This window comes from Drosophila obscura, unplaced genomic scaffold (genome assembly GCF_018151105.1).
Source record: "Drosophila obscura isolate BZ-5 IFL unplaced genomic scaffold, ASM1815110v1 contig_4, whole genome shotgun sequence".
Classification (NCBI taxonomy): Eukaryota; Metazoa; Arthropoda; class Insecta; order Diptera; family Drosophilidae; genus Drosophila; species Drosophila obscura.
In genome coordinates, this window is record NW_024542828.1 from 5,970,423 (window position 1) to 5,988,887 (window position 18,465).

At 45.6% G+C, this 18,465-nt stretch overlaps 4 protein-coding genes across 6 annotated transcripts; 2 read left to right on the plus strand and 2 right to left on the minus strand.

The window, feature by feature from the left end:
• The first annotated feature begins 610 nt into the window (after positions 1-610).
• LOC111065841 (transcription factor kayak) lies at positions 611-8,411 on the plus strand. Its single transcript, XM_022354269.2, is given in 6 exon segments — positions 611-948; positions 2,431-2,845; positions 2,916-3,492; positions 3,580-4,989; positions 5,186-6,207; positions 6,273-8,411. Coding segments are annotated over 6 exon segments (3,555 nt in total). The 5' UTR covers positions 611-905; the 3' UTR covers positions 6,361-8,411.
• A 550-nt stretch (positions 8,412-8,961) lies between these two features.
• On the minus strand, positions 8,962-14,523 carry LOC111065788 (eukaryotic translation initiation factor 2 subunit 3). 2 transcript variants are annotated; one of them, XM_022354185.2, is made up of 5 exons: positions 14,264-14,433; positions 13,474-13,648; positions 10,548-10,784; positions 9,599-10,472; positions 8,962-9,534 (listed from the first exon to the last, which is right to left on the minus strand). In XM_022354185.2, the coding sequence occupies exons 1-5, from the start codon at positions 14,327-14,329 to the stop codon at positions 9,465-9,467; spliced, it is 1,422 nt and encodes a 473-aa protein (XP_022209877.1). In that variant the 5' UTR covers positions 14,330-14,433; the 3' UTR covers positions 8,962-9,464. The 2 variants fall into 2 exon arrangements, with proteins under 2 accessions (XP_022209877.1, XP_022209876.1); XM_022354184.2 differs by lacking the exons at positions 8,962-9,534; positions 9,599-10,472; positions 10,548-10,784 and adding an exon at positions 10,977-12,720 and having other exon boundaries at positions 14,264-14,523.
• Positions 14,524-14,756: 233 nt separating this feature from the next.
• On the plus strand, positions 14,757-16,670 carry LOC111065794 (protein SET). Of its 2 annotated transcripts, none has more exons than XM_022354189.2 (4): positions 14,757-15,136; positions 15,713-15,902; positions 15,967-16,320; positions 16,387-16,670. In XM_022354189.2, exons 1-4 carry the CDS (start codon positions 14,897-14,899, stop codon positions 16,395-16,397), a joined length of 795 nt encoding a protein of 264 aa, XP_022209881.1. In that variant the 5' UTR covers positions 14,757-14,896; the 3' UTR covers positions 16,398-16,670. The 2 variants fall into 2 exon arrangements, with proteins under 2 accessions (XP_022209881.1, XP_022209883.1); XM_022354191.2 differs by having other exon boundaries at positions 15,970-16,320.
• Positions 16,653-18,454, minus strand: LOC111065789 (T-complex protein 1 subunit zeta-like). Its single transcript, XM_041595021.1, has one exon. The coding sequence runs from the start codon at positions 18,351-18,353 to the stop codon at positions 16,755-16,757; it is 1,599 nt and encodes a 532-aa protein (XP_041450955.1). The 5' UTR covers positions 18,354-18,454; the 3' UTR covers positions 16,653-16,754.
• Between the last annotated feature and the right edge of the window lie 11 nt (positions 18,455-18,465).

The following is an 18,465-nucleotide window of genomic DNA, read 5'->3' on the forward strand; positions in this document are numbered from 1 at the left end:
ACATCATTTTCTAAAGCAGATTTATATTTTGTTTCCCTTCGAACATTTTCCGTTGACGTTACAAATTCAAAGAACTTTTTCAAATCCTACAAGTTCCGCTGTAGCCCTGGAACTGGTTCAATTGAACCAATACGAATGGAACTCCGATAGGCGCTTATCGAACAAAAACACCGATATATTTTTGTTTGTCGACCATTTTTACACCCTGTTTTTAGGGCTATTATTATATGTATGTGTCAAAATCAACATATTGCGAATATATTCGTAGAAAGAAAAATCAAATGATATTTTTCCTAAAACACTCGAACACTCGATCACTCGATGCCGCTTTCTATATTCTATTAAATTTCAATTCTTAAAATAGGCAACGGTGATTCAAAATCATTATTTAGAGGAAAAAATGGTATACAATTGTCAACACTCTCCTTGCTGAAGTCGCTTATATGTAGTAAATGTGTAGTTACCGCGTAGTTAACACGTAAGCAAATTGGCATTTTTGTTGACCTTTTATGCTTAAACACTATTTTAGAGACAATCCCATAGCAAGGAGTCATTAACATTAGTCAGTCTTGAAGAAAATGGATGTCTTAATCAGATAAAACTATAAATTCAGTGCTGAACGTCCTAGCTGGCTAGTAATATAAAACCGAAAACCGAAATCGAGGAATATAATTACCGGTCAACAAAAACGAACGGTAACTCCAGGGTTAATCGGTTTTTTCCTCGGTATATTCACGGTATATTTTGAATATGAGAAGGTATATTTTATTCATAAATCGGCGGTCACACTGGTTGGCTCGAACTTTCGTAAAAAAACTGTTGAAAATATTTAATAAAAAGTTCTGTGGCAATTAACAAGCTATACTTGATTGTGCGGCTATTAGTGCGAATTAACCGTGTGCAATATGTATTTTTTGGCATTGCTTGCGTTCATTGGAAATGCCAAAGGTAAAAAGCTATTGGAACACTGGTGTGAAAAATTTGGTACACACACACACCATACACATGCAAAAATCAGCCCCATATCCTTGCCGAGCAGCAAAGAGAGTGAAAATGGCGAAAATGTATAATATTTGAATAGTGCAAAATGTATAAAACTCCTTAGAAGCAAACACAAGGTTTTTCATGTAAAATCAATTTCGATTGGGTTGGCTCCTTCTACAATAATTGGAAATATGGTCCATGGCCACAGAGTTCACAATTTATGGGACACGGGGCACACACATACATATACACGTATGAATACCAATACCACGGCACATGCTGCGCTTCGGTTCGCTCTTTTTCTCAGTAGAGCAGAGCAGCAGCAGCAGAAACTCCTGCGAAAAGGGGGACATAACGGTTCTTGGGGGGGGGTGGAGAAATGGAAACGGCAATACGAAGGAAGTGGCCTGCAAAATTTTGCTTTGCTTCTGTACATATACATATATTAATATATGTGTGTCCGTGTGGGTGGGTGGGTTGTTTGTGTGTATGGTGTTTATTTTTTGCATGTACACCCTGGGTCCTGTTCCTGTATGGGTGTGTACTATTGTGTTGGTGTTTGGGGTCGGGTGGGAGGCTGGACTGGGTGTGTATGTTGCTTGTGTATGTATTTATCATTAACACACATGCACACAGAAATTTCACTTGGAAACTCTCGCATAAAAGGCAAAATTTTTTTTCTCTTCTTTTTTTTTCGATGCGGGGGCGGGGGCGTAACGCACGCCTGTTTGCCATTTTCGCTCGTGCGTTTCCTGGCCAGAAATTCGCTTTCGGTATGGTCGCCTCGGGACCTGAGAGCTCCTTCCCCGCCGTTGTCATGCAGCACACCACACGCATATGTGGGGGTGTGCATGTCCTGTATGCACACATTTGTATGTATTTGTTTTTAATTTGAATTTCCTTTTGCTGTTTAGCATTTAAATGATGTCGAAAATGTTGTGCGTTTGCATTTGATTTCATTCAAGTGATAAATATCATGTCCTCTCTCGCCCTCACTTTCACTGTTGGTTTATGCAGCTGTGCAAGTCCACCCTCTCTCTCACTCTTCCAGCACCTGCTGCACTTTGTCTATGCGTTTGTGTACGTGTGTTTTTTTTTGGCACAATGTTAAATCAGCGAAAAGTTGGTCAAGTGTGTCAAAATAAGGAATTCAGGCTCCAGAATCATCGAGTGTGCCATTATATGCAGCTATGTGTGTGTGAACAAGTACACACGTACTGGTGTTTGTGGGAACTGTAAATTACAAGGGACATAAACGAGCTTCTGGAATAATCAGGGTTGCTCTTGTTCGGACGTTCTGAAAGAAGTTTCCGGAATAAGAAGTAAAATAAGAATGGCCACAAAATCACAATTCTCAACCACTGCAGAGTCCCACATAAATATGCTTTAAAATACATCAAATAAATTGCCACGCCAAACAGAAAATTCAAGGTATCGTTTCCACAGATGGTAACGCGGTGAGCTCTAGTCTCATACCCGGCGGACACTGCCGTGACTACAATGGCAAGCTATACGAGACGGGCATGCACTATATGCCCGGGCCGGACTCCTGCCGGCTGTGCATCTGCGACAGCGGACTGCCCAAGGCCTGCAAGATGGTGCTGTGCGAGGCGTTCAGCAAGTGCAAGTCCTTCCAGACGGTGGGCAGCGGCAACAACTGCTGCGAGGTGATCTGCCTGGATGATCAGTTCAGCGATGGAAGCACGGACTTTGGCATTTGACTGGTGGCCAGTGGCATCACGGCCACGCTCTCCCTGTCCTTGCTCTTCTTCCTGGTCAATCGACTGAGGCAGCGCAAGATGCGGGCCCGAGAGAATCGCCAGAATGCCGAGGATCAACGCAGTATTGTGGGTAGCATTGGGTAAGTCCTTAAACAGCCCCCAATCTGTCCCTAATAGACAGTCAAAGCATTTCCATTGTGTTCCCTTCAGATACATTGCTGGCAATATGGGCTACATGGAGGGGAATCTGAGTGCCATCGATTACTCATACGGTGGAGCAGCCACCCACTATCCCCTGTGGAAGCCGCACTTTCCTCGCGGCGAGGCACCGCCACCGTATGAGGAGGCAGTGGCCATTTCCCAGGCAGAGGCACTGAGTGCCCAGTGTGTGGTCAGTCTGCCCGCGAGCTCTCAGCGTGCCGTCGCGAGCGTCAGCCAGCAGCAACAGCTACAACAACAGCAGCAGCAGGCGCTCCAAGCGCACCAGGCCCATCTCCAGCAGCATACCCTACAACTACACACTCAGCCGCAGCAGCATCATGCGCCGCAGTATACCCAACAGTTGGTGCCACATCCGCAGCATGCACATCAGATGGCTGCCGCCGCAGCTGCTGCTGCAGCAGCCGGTGGTGGCTCAGTTCTGCCGCAGTCGAACCAGTACACGCAGAGCACCACGAATCTGATCAACATCAATATCAATAGTGGGGGCGTGACCACCATAGCCACGGGCGAGAATCACCAGCCGCCGTACAGCCTTCAGAGCGAGCAGCAGCACAGTCTCGAACAGCAGCAACAACAGCAGCACCACCAGCAGCAGTTACAGTTGCAACATCAGCAACAGCAGCAGCAAATGCAACTGCAACAGCAGCAACACCAACAGCAGCAGCAGCAGCAGCAACAACAATTGGCCCAGGCACAGGTCAGCAATGGTTCCATTTGCCTACAGACAATGCCCAAGCCCAGTGGGGGTGGGAGCAGCGAGTGCAGCTACAAAAACTGTCATTTGAACATTAGCGCCAGCGTGACAACAGCGGCTGCCACCAGTAGCTCTGCCTCCTACACGGCGTCCCGCCGGACAACGCCACGCGGATCCCAGGAGCTGCTCCATCAGTTGCCGCAACAGCAACAAATGCAACAGCAGCAGTATCTTACGGTGGCCGATGTAGAGATCAATGCCAGTGCCAGTGCTGCCAGCTATCACTCCCTGCCAGCCAGCAGCGAACTCTTGGCCACGCCCACGCATGCCCAAGTGCTGCAGCATCAGCAACAACAGCAGCAGCAGCAGCACCATCAACAGATGCTGGCAGCTGCCATGTCCGCCCCGGCAATGGAAATATTGCAGCCTTTAGAAATAGCAACCATCTCAGCGGCGCCTGCCTGCAGCACAGCGGATCAGGCCACACAGCTGCCGTTGCATGCAACGCTCAAGGCCCAGCAGCAACAACAACAACCGCAGCAGCTCAGTCTGGTGTCCGCATCAAGCAATAAGACACCCTCGAGCTCTCGTCGCTATCATCGCACTATTCCCCGATACTTTGCCGTGGCCGATCCGCTGCAGGTGAATGTCAGCAGCAAGCCCAAGAGCAGCAGCAGCAGCAACAGCAACAGTAGTGAGGTGGGAGCCACCAAGGCAAGCAAGAAGCCGATGTGCCAGTGCCCCATCCAGCATGTGCCAATGTCCTACATGGGCAGCACGGCCAATGCCAATGCCTTTCTCAGTGGCGCCGGCAAGCTGTTCAGCAACTCGAGCAGCAATTCCAGCCCCACATGCTCTCTTTCGCCCGGAGCTGCTGTGGGTGGCGGCGGCGGCAGTGCCCGGCATGCTGCCACTCTGGCATACGGCCAGCGTGCCAAGTCCTCGACTAATCTGCAGCAACATGCACAGGATCTCATAACGGCTGCAGGCGGTGGCACCCTTAAGCGCGGCGGCGGGTCAGCATGCGGGCATGAGCCAAAGATTGCCACCATCTCAAAGCAGGTGGGCGATGAGACGCAGACGCATCATCATCCACATGTCGGCGGCAGTTCGGGTGGGTCCAGTGGCGGTGTGAATGTCTCGGCCATAATTCCACCGCCACCGTTGCAGCATGCCGAAGATGTGTCCGCCCCGCCCATCGTTTTGGGCCGTGTCCAGAAGCGTTCCTCATCGTCCAGCAATTCGGGGGAAATGCGTGGGCGCAGCACAAATGGCAGCGGCAGTGCAGCCGGCCGTAGTGCATCCAGCAGCAGCAGCGGCGTAGGTGGCGCTGCCGATGTGCTCTCCAGCGCCTACTTGAATCGAAAGGTGAGTTCGAAATGTAAGTAATCCCATCATTGTGAGAGATTAGCTTGCAGAACGGCGAATGAAATCCGAAATAAACGAAATTTGAGATACTTTTTGATTGGATTTTGTGATGTGATGTGGCTGCCATTGCCTGATTCCATTCCCCGATCTGAGTTTTAATTTGGCTGCCGAGTGCTAATCCCATATGTACTTGCAGGTTGATGCCTACTTGAGTTTGACACAGAAACAGCAGCAACATTTCTTTAACCAACAACAACAGCAGAAGCAACAGCAGCAGCGACAGCAACAACATCACGATCAAAGCAATCCCACTTTACCACCGAAACTCTACAAAAGCCTAACGAATTTAAAAAGCTCAACAGTCGCCAAAACAGCGTCGGGGGGGGCCCCTACATCCTCCTCCTCCTCCTCCACCACGTGCAACAACAACAGCGTGGCCACCATTTATACGCTGAGCAAGTCAGCCGCCAGCTCGAGTGTTCTGAGGAAAGAGCAAACCACACCCACACTGACACTGCCGCCGGCAAGTCCCGGCACCGGAGAGAAGCTGCTGCTGGCCAGCGGCAAGATCAATTCGAGCACATTCTATCCACTGGCGAATCATGTGACCTACACCCTGCCAAAGCACATCAGCGGCAAGGTGTCGCTAAACAGCACCATCAACAGCGTGGTCAGCAAGGTGCCATCGGTGATCAGCATACCGCCCGTGGAGAACAACAATGCTACTGGAACGACTGCTGCTGCTGCATCCAAAAGCACAACACTGCCAAAGATATTGCGTGTAAAGCGCGACACGGGAACTGGAATGGGCACGGGCACGGGCACGGGCACGAGTCTGGCCATAGCCCATTGCCAGATGCCAAATTATCCGCTGACGGCGCCAAAAAGCAACGCCAGCGGCGGACGATCGGCATCGACAACACCGAGCAAGCAATTGCCCGTTTGCACCACCTCGAATAACTGTTTAAATCCCAAGGAGCACTTCTTGCCCAACGACACCAGCCTAGACGATGACTATCTGAGCGAGTGCGAGAACTGCAAGATAGCGCAGAGTGCCAAATACTATCTGGATGCGGAAATGAGTGGCGGCGGCTCCTCAGCCTCCCCGCAAGAGACCATGACGCTGCAGCGTAAATCGCTTGAGGAGACCAAAGAGGAGCCGCACGACAGTTACTATCGGAGTTCGCATACGCTGCCCAGCAATGCCAAGAAGCATGGGTGAGTGATCCTGTAAGCAATGGCTTGGAGATTCAACTTGTTTATAGTTCAATATTCCCTTGCAGATCTGTTAGCAAAAATAACAATCGAGAGCCGTGGCAATTCTCAACGATTCCCGCTGCCAGCTCATCGGACGAGGATGTTAACGAATGAGATTTAAGCCATTTTCTTTAAGATGCCCCCTGGGCCCGAAGTGTGTGCATCCTAAAGAAAATGTAGGCTACAGAAAATAGTACCATACCCCCAAAGAGTAAAGCTAAAGCTAAAGAGTTAGATATCAACGTATTTGTTGCTGCAAAAATTAAAAGAGATCCCTGTATATAGGCATACGAAAATGTACTTTAAATCTAATGCTCACGAAATGTAATGTAATGTATATCTATCGAATAGTTATGGCATTGAATATGTAGATTCACTGACTGTTTAGATATGCGTACATTTAAGATACTCTAACCAACCAATCAGCGGCATGTAAATTTGCGTGTTTGTTATGCACCCCAACACACACCTCCTGTATATCTCTGTATGTATGTAATTGAAGACAAAACTGTATGTATATGAATACCATTAGGAAGGGAAATCAATTATAATCAATGGATACACACATTATGGATTAATGGATTAGAGAAACTGTTGAATACTTGGCGTAAATGCATTTGAATATATTTATGATGTAAGGATGAGAAGATGTCAAACATAACTGCCATCTGCCGACCGTTAACTGTCAATAATTATTATATATATGTATTTGTATATGTAATATCTATTCTATATACATAATGTATCGTAACTTTTTTATAACTATGGAATCTGACCAACATTGAAGGTATTTACCCCGCGCCCTGATTGCTGCACACCACCACCCCCGAAAAGAACTCTAGGATAAGCTTTAACTTAAACTTATACAAACAAAAGGAATAATAGGGCTACGAATTTTTGCAATCACATTCCAATAAGCCTAAGCCCCTACAGTTCTTCCTCACACGCCGCACACTCCATCGTATTTCTATAATTGTTCGTTTTTCTTTTCGCATACAATACAATGTAACCCCCAAATGAATGTAATATATATAACATTAACATAATTCAGTGTATAGATAAGTAAGTGGAAAAAAAATGATAAAAGTCGTGTTTTAGACATTAGACGGTTTCTTTAACGATAACGAAGGACTTCTTGGCTACAGAATCATTTAATTTTAAATTCTTCTTTATTCATTCAGCAGGCGGCGGAGCCCGTAACTACCCCAAGGCAGTAAGTCTGTCGTCTAATGCTAGCGATATATGTAGTCACCAAAAAATATATGATAGATAGTAGAGCCACACGTCCCCCAAGAAGCAGTGAGAGGCAGCGAGAGGCGGCACGGCACTAGGTTGCTCAGATAATAAAAAAAAAAAACGATACATTGTTTGATTTAATCAATTTGCAAAAAAACAAAAACAAAAATAGTAATTATACTCAAACAACGGAGAGATACTAAGCCAGGAGTGTTAGTTATGCCAGCAATTAGTGGAAAGCTTAAAATAGATGGAAAGCCAAAGAATAGAGAGAAAATATATGTATATTGAATAGGTTCTTAATTTTCTTTGTTTTATATACATATAGTTTGTTTGTTTAATAATTTAATTATGTTGATCTTTGGACAAGCAAACACATGAGAATGTGATTTTTGTTCCGACTTTTTGGTTGTAAATGCGATCTGGGATCCGACGGGGGGACTTTTGGTCTGACGAAAACTGAATTGTGTTCAATGGATGCTCAAAATATATATATATCTATAAGAATGTACAATTTGTTGTTTAGTTTCGGATATATACTTAATGACAAAAAGAAAATAGCTCTGTTATGAAATGCTCAAAGCGTGTACTGACCACAACGCAATCGTGTGTCCCCCATTCTCCCAACCGTGTTTGGGCGGGGCTTTAGTTTAACAAAAAAATGAAATTATAAGTATTACCAGAAATTACTCAATAGTATTACAAAAATAATCAATGGAATCAAACGTTTTTCATAATAAAACTTATTAGTGACGAGTCATTTATCAAAATTTAGTTTAAAAAAAAACTATTCAATGAACAACAACAAAAGAACATATGTACATCACGGCTAAGTACGAATTTTTATTCATTAAGCTATATTTACTAATTGATGAAAAATCTCAAGAAACAAAACAAATATTAAACTAAAAAATAAAATAAAAAAAAATACTTGGTAAAAAGTAGTTTACAATTAAAAAATGGAATATAGAAATAACAAAAAAAATAAATTATATTTAAAACTAGTGTGTGGAGATAGTTAAAACAAATTTACCAAATTCGAAAAACCCAAAAAAAAATAAAACCGTTTCAAAATTATTCAACATTGAAAATTATGTTGTCGATAAACTGCGATTTGCATTGATTAATTATCGATGTCCAGCAAATGTTTCGATAACAACATTTTTTCTGAATGAATAGTTGCTTAAAAACAAAAACAAAATAAAAAAAATATTACGAGTATCAATGTGTTATTGAACAACAAATCGTATTGTAACTATTTAAATTTAATTGAACTAAAAAAACGTGCAAAAATAAATTGGTCTATAATGAAATATTAAAGGAGTGTTTTCGATTGAAGGAATCGCTTGATTTGTTGCCTGCTATTCCGCATTGGGTGGAAAATCTCATCGACAGCACAGAAACTACCAACATTTTGTGGGTAGCTTCGCAAAACCTTCACCCCCGTGATATTTATCAATCCAAAATCTCATCCCATAATAAGAAGTCATTCTCATGGTTTTAATTGTAAAAAAATGCAAATACAATTTGTTGTTTTTTTCTTTTGTTTCGTTTCATTTTCCTTTTTTGTATTTAAATCATAAAAACAATTTTACGATGCATCAGATTTTGCCATTTAGTTTCTTTTTGTTTGTTTGTTTGTTTTATATATTATGTATATGGTATAACCTATTAGTTTTTTTGTAATGCCTGATTCTGCTATGGGTTGCAAAACACTCGCAAGCGAAATTTGTGTGATTTATGTACATACAACAAAATTCAATAAATTAAGTTATGTATGTAGTTTGCTTTCGGTTTGATCAAAGGACACGTTGGCGTCGGCGGAAGGAAGGTGGTGGCGGAGGGGACCAAGGAGCAGGACATAAAATACGCTTTAGGGGGGTAATAAAGATGATGATGCTGCTACTGCCACTGCTACGGCTTGGCAAACCAATCGGGATCGGAATCGGGCTGGGCTGTCTATGGGGGTCCTTAATCTATTTCTATTTCGGCTGACTGTCCAGAACGGGATTAATTGTCTTCCCTCCAAAGATCTGACCCCATCCAATCAAACTGTAAGCAAAGAATGCCATTAGATTGGAATGTTTATGGATGGCTGTAATCGCTGTGTACTTACCGCCAATGGTTCTCCACACGTCTGCTGAGTGCAATCTTCTCTCCCTTCTCGGTACACACCGGAGTTGTGAGCACAATCTTGGCCAAATCCCCCTTGGTGGCCGAGATGCGACCGCCAGTGCTGAGCGATCCAATGTTGACCAGCAGGATCTCGTTCTTCTGCAGCTTCTCGACACGCGCACCCTTCTTGTCACCGTCCGTGCGTACGCCGAGCAGGCGACGCAGCAGGTAGTATGAAATTTCCAGCTCTTGATAGATGTCGGGCAGCTGTCCGACAGCACCCAGCACCTGGCCAACCAAACGATCGGCACGGCAGAGCGTGGGATCGATTTTGGTGCCCACACCGATCAAGCCACCGGGTACAGCATACTGCAGTTCGTTCTGTTCGGCGAAGAGCGAAACGATGCGCGAGAATATGGGGCGGCAGGTGATGTTGCCATCGCTGTCCTTGGTCACCACACCGGGACGCACTTCGATCTCCTGGCCCACCTTCAGCACACCGCTCAGAATGGAGCCACCAGCGACGCCACCCTTCAGGTCCTGCACCTCACAGCCCGGCTTGTTCACATCGAAGGAGCGGATGACAATCAAACGTGGCGGCGCATTAAAGTCCCGCTGGGGCACAGGAATCTTGTTCACAATATATTCACACAGCACATCAATGTTGTATTTGAGCTGGGCCGAAATGGGTATAATCGGCGCGCCCTCGGCAACGGTGCCCTGGACAAACTTGGTGATCTCCTCGTACTGCTCCTTCGCCTGGCTCTCCTTGATCAGATCGATTTTGTTTTGCAATATCAAGATCTGTTTCAGCTTCATGATCTCAATGGCAGCCAAATGCTCAGAGGTTTGCGGTTGTGGGCAGGATTCATTGCCTGTAAAAAAAATAAAAGAAACACCCAGAACGTTAGCTAAAGCCAATAGATAATTGGGATCATCGATTCACTCACCAGCAATGAGCAGCAGTGCGGCATCCATTACAGCGGCACCGTTCAACATGGTGGCCATAAGAATGTCGTGACCAGGGCAATCCACAAAGCTCACATGCCGCACCAGTCTGAAATTGCCAGAGCAGGCGGGTCGTGTACAGGGTAAGCTGTCATCCTTGCTCGAGGCATCCGACACAAAGCTAGCCGGACGCGGGCACTTGGGATTGTCGCACTTGTAGATTTTGGCATTGGCATAACCTGCAAAAATTAAACCGAATAAAATGCACACAAATGAGTTCTATAAGCTCGTTTGGAAACCTTAGCCTTATAGCCATAGCATGCCTCATAATCTACATACATAGTATATATTAAATTTTATTTATTTGTATAATTTTTTATTTAATTTAATTGTGATATTTGGACAAAAAATATAATTAAATCCTACATATATGTATATAGTAATTTCAGTGGAGTACATATAGTACATATGTAATTTTTAAAAAATCAAACGCTGGCATCAAAACCTAAAACAAAACCTTCCGGCAATTGGCCGCCCCACATCGACACTGGACACGCGCAGCCGTCGATATATTCTCATAGGGCACATCCTCATTGTCGGCTCGAATGTAGTCAAAGCTGAGCTCTTCCCCCGCCTTGATTGGACGAATGGTGAAGAAGACCAGGTGGGGCAGAGCCATATTTAAGTGCTCGATCCAGCAAGGAAACACGGCCAGATTGGGATCGCATGAATGATTGATAAAATGCGATATATTGCCATAGTTGGCCGCATCCACAGTATACTCGCTATCCCGCGATGTATTGTAGTCCAGATCAAACAGATAGGTACGCCCATTGTCATCGTAGGCCTTGCCACGCTGATTAGCCTCCTCGCAGGTGATAATCTCTCCGATATACTCGCAGACAAACACTCCCTTCCTGAGGGCCTGCGGTGTGCGGACACCCCAACCACTGCCATTGCTGGTTTTGAAGAGCACTAGCGGATGCTGTCGTCCTTTCTGTACCAGACGATTCGTGCAACTCTCATCGCAGGAGCATCGGCTATTGCACTCATAGATGGCACTGCCTGGGCGGAGCCGCAGACGCCCCGTGCTACGCTCGTAGGCAAAGATTTCACCAGCCATTCGTCCACAACACATGGAAGAGGCGGTGCAACTTTCTCCGCTCTCATTGCACCTACAACCCACAAGTCCAGCCTGCGGCTTGGGTACCCCTGCTCCAATTATGTTCTTTTGTATGTACTTGAAGCCGCTGTCAATCGTGTCCAGATCCCAATTGTTCTCCACTCGTATGGGCGGCGACGGCAGCTCCACTCGATTCATTCGCTGCTCAAACCGCAACAAATCCTGCAGCTGCTTGCGGCGTGCAAAGTGACACCGCCTGATCTGCATGCGGCGCAGGGCACGCTGCCCGATTCGCTCGGGCTCCCGCTGGCTGCGACTGGCAGCGGCACGGTATTGCGCGAGCAATATAAAATCAATCTGCAGCTCCAGTGGATCATAGGCATCAATCTCTGTAATGCCAATACTTTCAATATCTTCCTTTTGCGGTATTTTCGAGAGCTGCGTCTCCAGCTCCCCAGTGATGTGGGCTATATAAATCTGATGCAGCTGCAGATGGCTCTCAACAAACTTTTCCATTTCGACACAATCCGACAGATTGTCGTACGATTCCCATGTGTTGGCGTTGAGATCGTAGCCCAGCCATTTCACAAAGAAAACGGGCTCAAACTGGACCACCTCCACGCACTCGATCTTCTCCACAATGTACTCGCCCTTGGGTCGCTTCTTCACCGTCTTTCCATCGTTGCTCTTGCTCCTTTTGGCCGATGGTGTGGGTGTCTGGACACCGCTGCTACGTCGCCGCTTAAGGTCGGTCACTTTCAGGGGGCCAGCAGTCAGCTGTGATAATTGATCGTTATCATCGCAGCCCAGGATGCTGCCATAGCCGCTGCTATGGCTGGGACTCAATGAGGTTTGGCTGTTGCTGCGACGACTGTAGCGCGTTCTTTCCATGGATGAGGCTGGCACTGGAGCAGGGCCATGGGGTGACTTTGTCAACCTTTCCTTTCGCCGCTCGGCGAGAAGCCGCAATTGCTTTTGCTGCTGGATATCGTATTTGTGTCGCTGGTGCTTGGAATTCATAAGTAGTTGGATTTTCTTTTCGCTTAAGCGTTCTGCAAATGACAATTGTTTTTGTTTTGGACATTTTTGTTTGTTTTTGATTTTTGTGGGTCGCAACGTGTGGTTGGCGCGCGTCGTTGGGCAAACGAAAAAACGGGAAAAAGAAGAAAAAGATTTGCAATTAATTAAATTGCTGGATTATCAGTCAATCAATCATAATAAACAATCAATCATTGCAAGAGACTAAGCATACAGAAATACAGAAAGATAGAAGACAAGAGATTCCTAACAAAAAGATGAAACTATCTTTTAGTACAACTTTTTCTTTTTTACTCTTTCTATCTACAGAAAGGCGACGACACACCTTGGAAGGGGCGCACTGCATGCTAATCCAGCAATTTAAGTATACAAATTACACAATTACAAAAAGGAACACAATCATTTACAGAACGCTTTTGTTTTGACCATTTATATATCGTTTCAAACCAGCGACATTAAAAAAAAAACAACTAATTCAAGGAGCCGCAGTAATACGCAGCATCAACAGCAGTTGGCGGCTACCTACGCGGGTGTGCCGTCGTCACAGTGTACTTAAAAGGCTAAAGATCGCTTTGGAACTGCTCGAGAGTAAATCCGCAACACAGATCAGTAGAGGAGATCGCACACTCGAGAGTGTGCAGATGCTTAAGCCATTTACATTGATACATTAGGTATAGTTCTAACTATGTTTAAGTTATTGATTTACAAGTATACATATGTAGATATATCATCACCATCACATGTTGCATATACACCCACCCACTCACCGAGCTTAATTGTAATGTTGCGCTCCAATTCGTTTTTAAAGCGGACCGTCTGCACGCCGGATATGGCTTTGACTACGGTGGATTTTCCGTGTGCGACATGTCCGATTGTGCCAATGTTGATGGTCGCCTGGCGCGAGATCACCTCGGGCGACAGAGGTGTAAGGTTGCTGACTTCCTGTAAGACGAATACCGTAGATAAAATATGATCAATGAATGGAGTTGCCTGCTGGGGGGATGTTCTTGTCGTATTTTACCACCCCCTCAACATACACTAAACTTATCGTAGTATACGCACGAGAATTTGTAATGTGTGTGTGTGTGTATGGGAAAAGCCGTAGATTTTGAGGTTAGAATGGCATTTGTATTGCATCAGATAGATTGGTGGCAACAATTGAGCCGCTCTATTTCAGCAAAACTGCACACAAGATGTGATACATTTGAGACGTACGACTATGTTAGATGCCGAGCAAAGAAAAACCCCAGAAAATCTGCACAAGCCCAGAAACTAACGCCACGTGCTGCATTTTTCGTGTGTACGCTCACCCCCCGTGGGTGTGAGAAATAACAAAATGTTGTCGGCAACAGAGAGACTAACGTAAGTGTGTAAAGTTAAATGGATGTGGGTGCTTTAAGAAATTATGTTTTTTCATACAAAGATATCTGGGCGCGTCCTGCCGCCTCCGCACCCCGCTGTTTTCAGTGGAAGCGGCACAATAATGACGACGCGTACACTTTCACACACGGGGGAAAAAAACAGACGACGAGTAGATTGCAATTTTCGTGTGCTTACCAAATTCCTAAGGTCCTGCTTCTGCAAATTCCGATTCACATTGACTTGAGCTTCAGCCGTGGCCATGTTTTTAATGTTTTTAAAAACGATTTATATATAAAATTATAAAATTAATCTCCAGCTCCTTCTCCTCGGCATCAAATATTCTCTGCGCGTGTTGTAAAGGGCAGAAAACGCGAATGTAATTTGCTAGTGTTGTAAAACGAAACAGCTCGGATGTGAATACTTGTCTTCGATAGATCAATATATCGCCTTAAACCATCGAAATATCGGCATGACCATTACAAATTTTACAATACGGTACAAAATAAAAAGGCAAATGCTGCTGTGATTTCAGTATTGTATCTGAATGCTGCGATGCATTTCGTTACTCCACGAATCCACAGTGTTGTGAAAATGATTATTATTTGTATGTGATTTCAAACGATACATCGATGCGATATATCGCACAATTCTAAAACCATCGATGGTTTCCACCCCACCATCGATACGTTTTTACAGTTCTGCCGCAAACTCTACTCGTCGACTGTACCGCCGTTTTGCTGAATTGTTTTACAATATAAAATTACTTGTAATTGCACAAGTATCACCCCAGACCCAGGCTCACACACACACACTAAAAAAACAATCAGAATGTCGAGCGTGCCAAAACGACCAAAACTGGATGGAGCCGTCGATGGACCTGCCGGCAATGAGGAGGAGTCTGAGGCATTAGAGCTAATCGATGCCTGCCAAAACGAGATTGATGCGCTTAACGAAAAGGCCAGCGAAGAGATCCTTAAGGTCGAGCAGAAATACAATAAACTGCGGAAGCCATGCTATGAGAAGAGAAGCGAGCTCGTCAAGAGGGTGCCAAACTTCTGGGTGACATCGGTAAGTAGTCCTATCCTATCACATCTATACGGGCCGGCCCCCGGCCATGAGTTTGCATGGTGTGCGTTTCCATGTTTAGAGCTGAATTTCGGACTTCAAGTGTTTAAAAAGTGGCGGCAAAGCTGATGCAGCATTATAGACAGAAAGTGTAGTTGATTCTTCCCCCCATTTTGAGGGTTCCATGAAAATTTGTCTCTATTCAGGCAATTTTTTTTCTTCATCTTTTGATGCCGCCGCCATCGCCGCCGCACCGCTCTTTTTCTGCGCGAGCGTGTGTGTGTATCGATAGATGTGTCTGCATGTCGTCTGCTAAAAAAATAAGCTTACTTTTGCATGCAGCTAGAGTGTATTAGTTTGAGATAAAGCTGTTTTTCAATTAAAATGGCTTTAGTTTGCTTCTCCGTATTGCAAATTATATAAAAACTGCGTACTTGCTGTGCAATGGCGCCGGGGAGGGAGACACGGGCTATCGTTATCGATTGTGAAGCACATTTGTGCTGTGAGCTGTATGATGATAAGGTCCGGTTCGGTGCTAAGAATCAACGCAATTAACTCAACTCTTTCTCCCCATTTCAGTTCATCAACCACCCACAAGTATCTGGCATTCTGGACGAAGAGGAGGAGGAATGTTTGCATGCCCTAAGCAAGCTGGAGGTTGAGGAATTTGAGGACATCAAATCTGGCTATCGTATCAATTTCCATTTTGACGAGAATCCATACTTTGAGAACAAGGTGCTCACCAAAGAGTTCCATTTGAACTCAGCGGGTAAGATGGGATCTCTCAAACTGTAAATATATATAAAACATTTTTTTTTCTTTTACGTTTCTAGCAGCTTCAGAGAACGGCTCGGACTGGCCCGCGTCGACTAGCACTCCTATTAACTGGAAGGAGGGCAAAAATCTGCTGAAACAGCTGCTGACGAAACCCTATGGCAACAAGAAGAAACGCAATTCCGAATACAAGACCTTCTTTGATTGGTTCTCGGATAACACCGATCCCGTCAACGATGAAATTGCGGAACTGATAAAGGATGATCTTTGGCCAAATCCACTGCAGTATTACCTGGTACCTGATATTGAAGTGGAGCCAGAAGATGAGGAAGATAACGACGACAACGAAGAGGAGACGTTCGAGGACGAAGACGGCGAGGATGGCGAAGGTGATGATGACGATGAAGATGAAGGTAAGAACTGGTCAATATATTCAAGTAAAATAATATCATTAATTCGTTCAAATCATACTCTTTCAGATGACAAGTAAAAACACCTTACAGCATGGATAAACAGAAAGCCCAAAGTGTTGTTTCCACCCCCCCCACACAACCACTTTACCATTATATTTGATTCTATGTATGTGAATTCGTAGAGCTACAGTCAACCACCCACAGTTGATGGCGAAATCCAACCAACCATTTTCTTATTTTAAGTAAAAAATCAAACGCGTATTTTCAATGAAGAAAAAGAAACAAAAAACAATTTAAAAATTACAAATAAAAACAAAAGACGTGAATCTCTTAACAGAGTGGACTTGAAAGCCTTGCTTTTATTTAGTTTGTATTAAGTGAACATTGTTGTATTTAGAATAAGATATATATATTTATAGGGGGCACGGACTAACCTAACCCTTGAGGCTGGTCAAGCCAGCACGCATTATCTCGTCGACGAGCAGCAGATTGCTGGCTATGATTGAGCAAGAGTTTAGGATCTGTTTCTTGACAATGTAGTTGTCATAGATGCCCATATCGACAGGCTTCATGGGCTCACCGGTAGCCAAATCGAGGCCAATTAAATCGGTGGTCAGGCGATCCTCGGTGACGAGCTTCAGCATTGTGTCCTGGGCATCGTAGCCACTGTTGATGGCCAGCGTTTTGGGTACCACCAGCAGGGCATCAGCAAAGGCCTGCACGGCCAGGCGGCCCTTGCCCTTGATGGTGTCCTTGTAGACCAACAGCTCGTTGTAGGCTCGTACCTCAAATGCGCCAGCACCGGGGATCAGAGCCTTGTCGCCCATTGTATTGTTGATGGAGCGCAGCCCGTCGCGAATGGCATCCTTAATCTGCAGAATGGTGAACTTGTTGGGGCCCTTAATCAGAATAGTGACCGAAAGCGGATGCTTGCAGTCCTCCACAAAGGTGTACTTGTTCTCGCCCAGCACGTGCTCGTACACGACACCTGCATAGCCGAGATGCTCCTCCTGCAGATCTTCAAAGGTGTTCAAGGCGGTCCCGCCACAGGCCAGAGCCAAACGCTCCATGTTGCGGCGCTTGGCGCGGCGCAGAGCAAGTATTCCCTCCTTGGCCAGGGCATCCAGGGAGAGGGGATCTATTCCCTTCTGGTTGATCAGCACGAACGACTTGTCTGTGCCATCGCACAGCGAACGCTTCAGATCGATCACCTTCTTGACACGCTGATCAATGAACTCGCGCTCAGCACGGACGAAAGCTTCGCGCTCCTCGGCCGTCTTGTAGAAGAATCCAGAGTTGACCTCAGCCTTCTCGTATTCCAGGGAGACATTGGCGGTGAGAATGTAGGCATTCTCCAAACGCTTGGGCATGTCCGGATGGCGGCCGCCATGGTCCAGGACCAGACCACGCACCAACTGCGTGTCCGTGGCCGTCTTGTGCTGCATCTCCATCAGCTCCACCATGTGCAGATCAATTGGGGTGATGGACCCATTCGCAATGGTCAGTATGGCGTCCACACACACCTCGGTAAGCAGATCGGCCAGCACGGGATGCACCTTGGTCTTCAGACTGGTGTTGGCCACCTCCATCAGATTCTTCTTGTTGATTTCCACCGGAACCTTGCAATTTTCGAGTACCTCCAGCGCCTTTTCGCACGCGTTGCCAAAGCCATCGGCCATAATGCGTGGATGCATACCCTCCGACAAATAGATATCGGCCTGCTTGAGCAGCTCACCGATCAGCATCACTGTGGTGGTGGTGCCATCGCCAGTAGAATCGTCCTGGGCGGTGCTGGCCCGGGCAATCATCGATGCAGTTGGATGCTGAATTTGCATCTCATGCAGCAGCACATTGCCGTCCTTGGTGATTTTGATGTCGCCACCACCAGAGACCAACATTTTCACAGTTCCTTTCGGCCCAAGGTTAGTGCGCATTACATCCTGCAGACCTTTAGCGGCGCTGATGTTGATCGCCAGAGCATGGGCGGCACGGGCAATCTCGGCCTTGGGATTCAACAAGCTAATAGAAGCCATTTTTTTTAGAATGAAAAACTTTTATAAAATGAAAACTGAGCTTGAAAAAATTGTTCTTTCTGACGTGCTTGACGAAAATTTAAACAGTATGACCATATGCCCGCCTAAACCG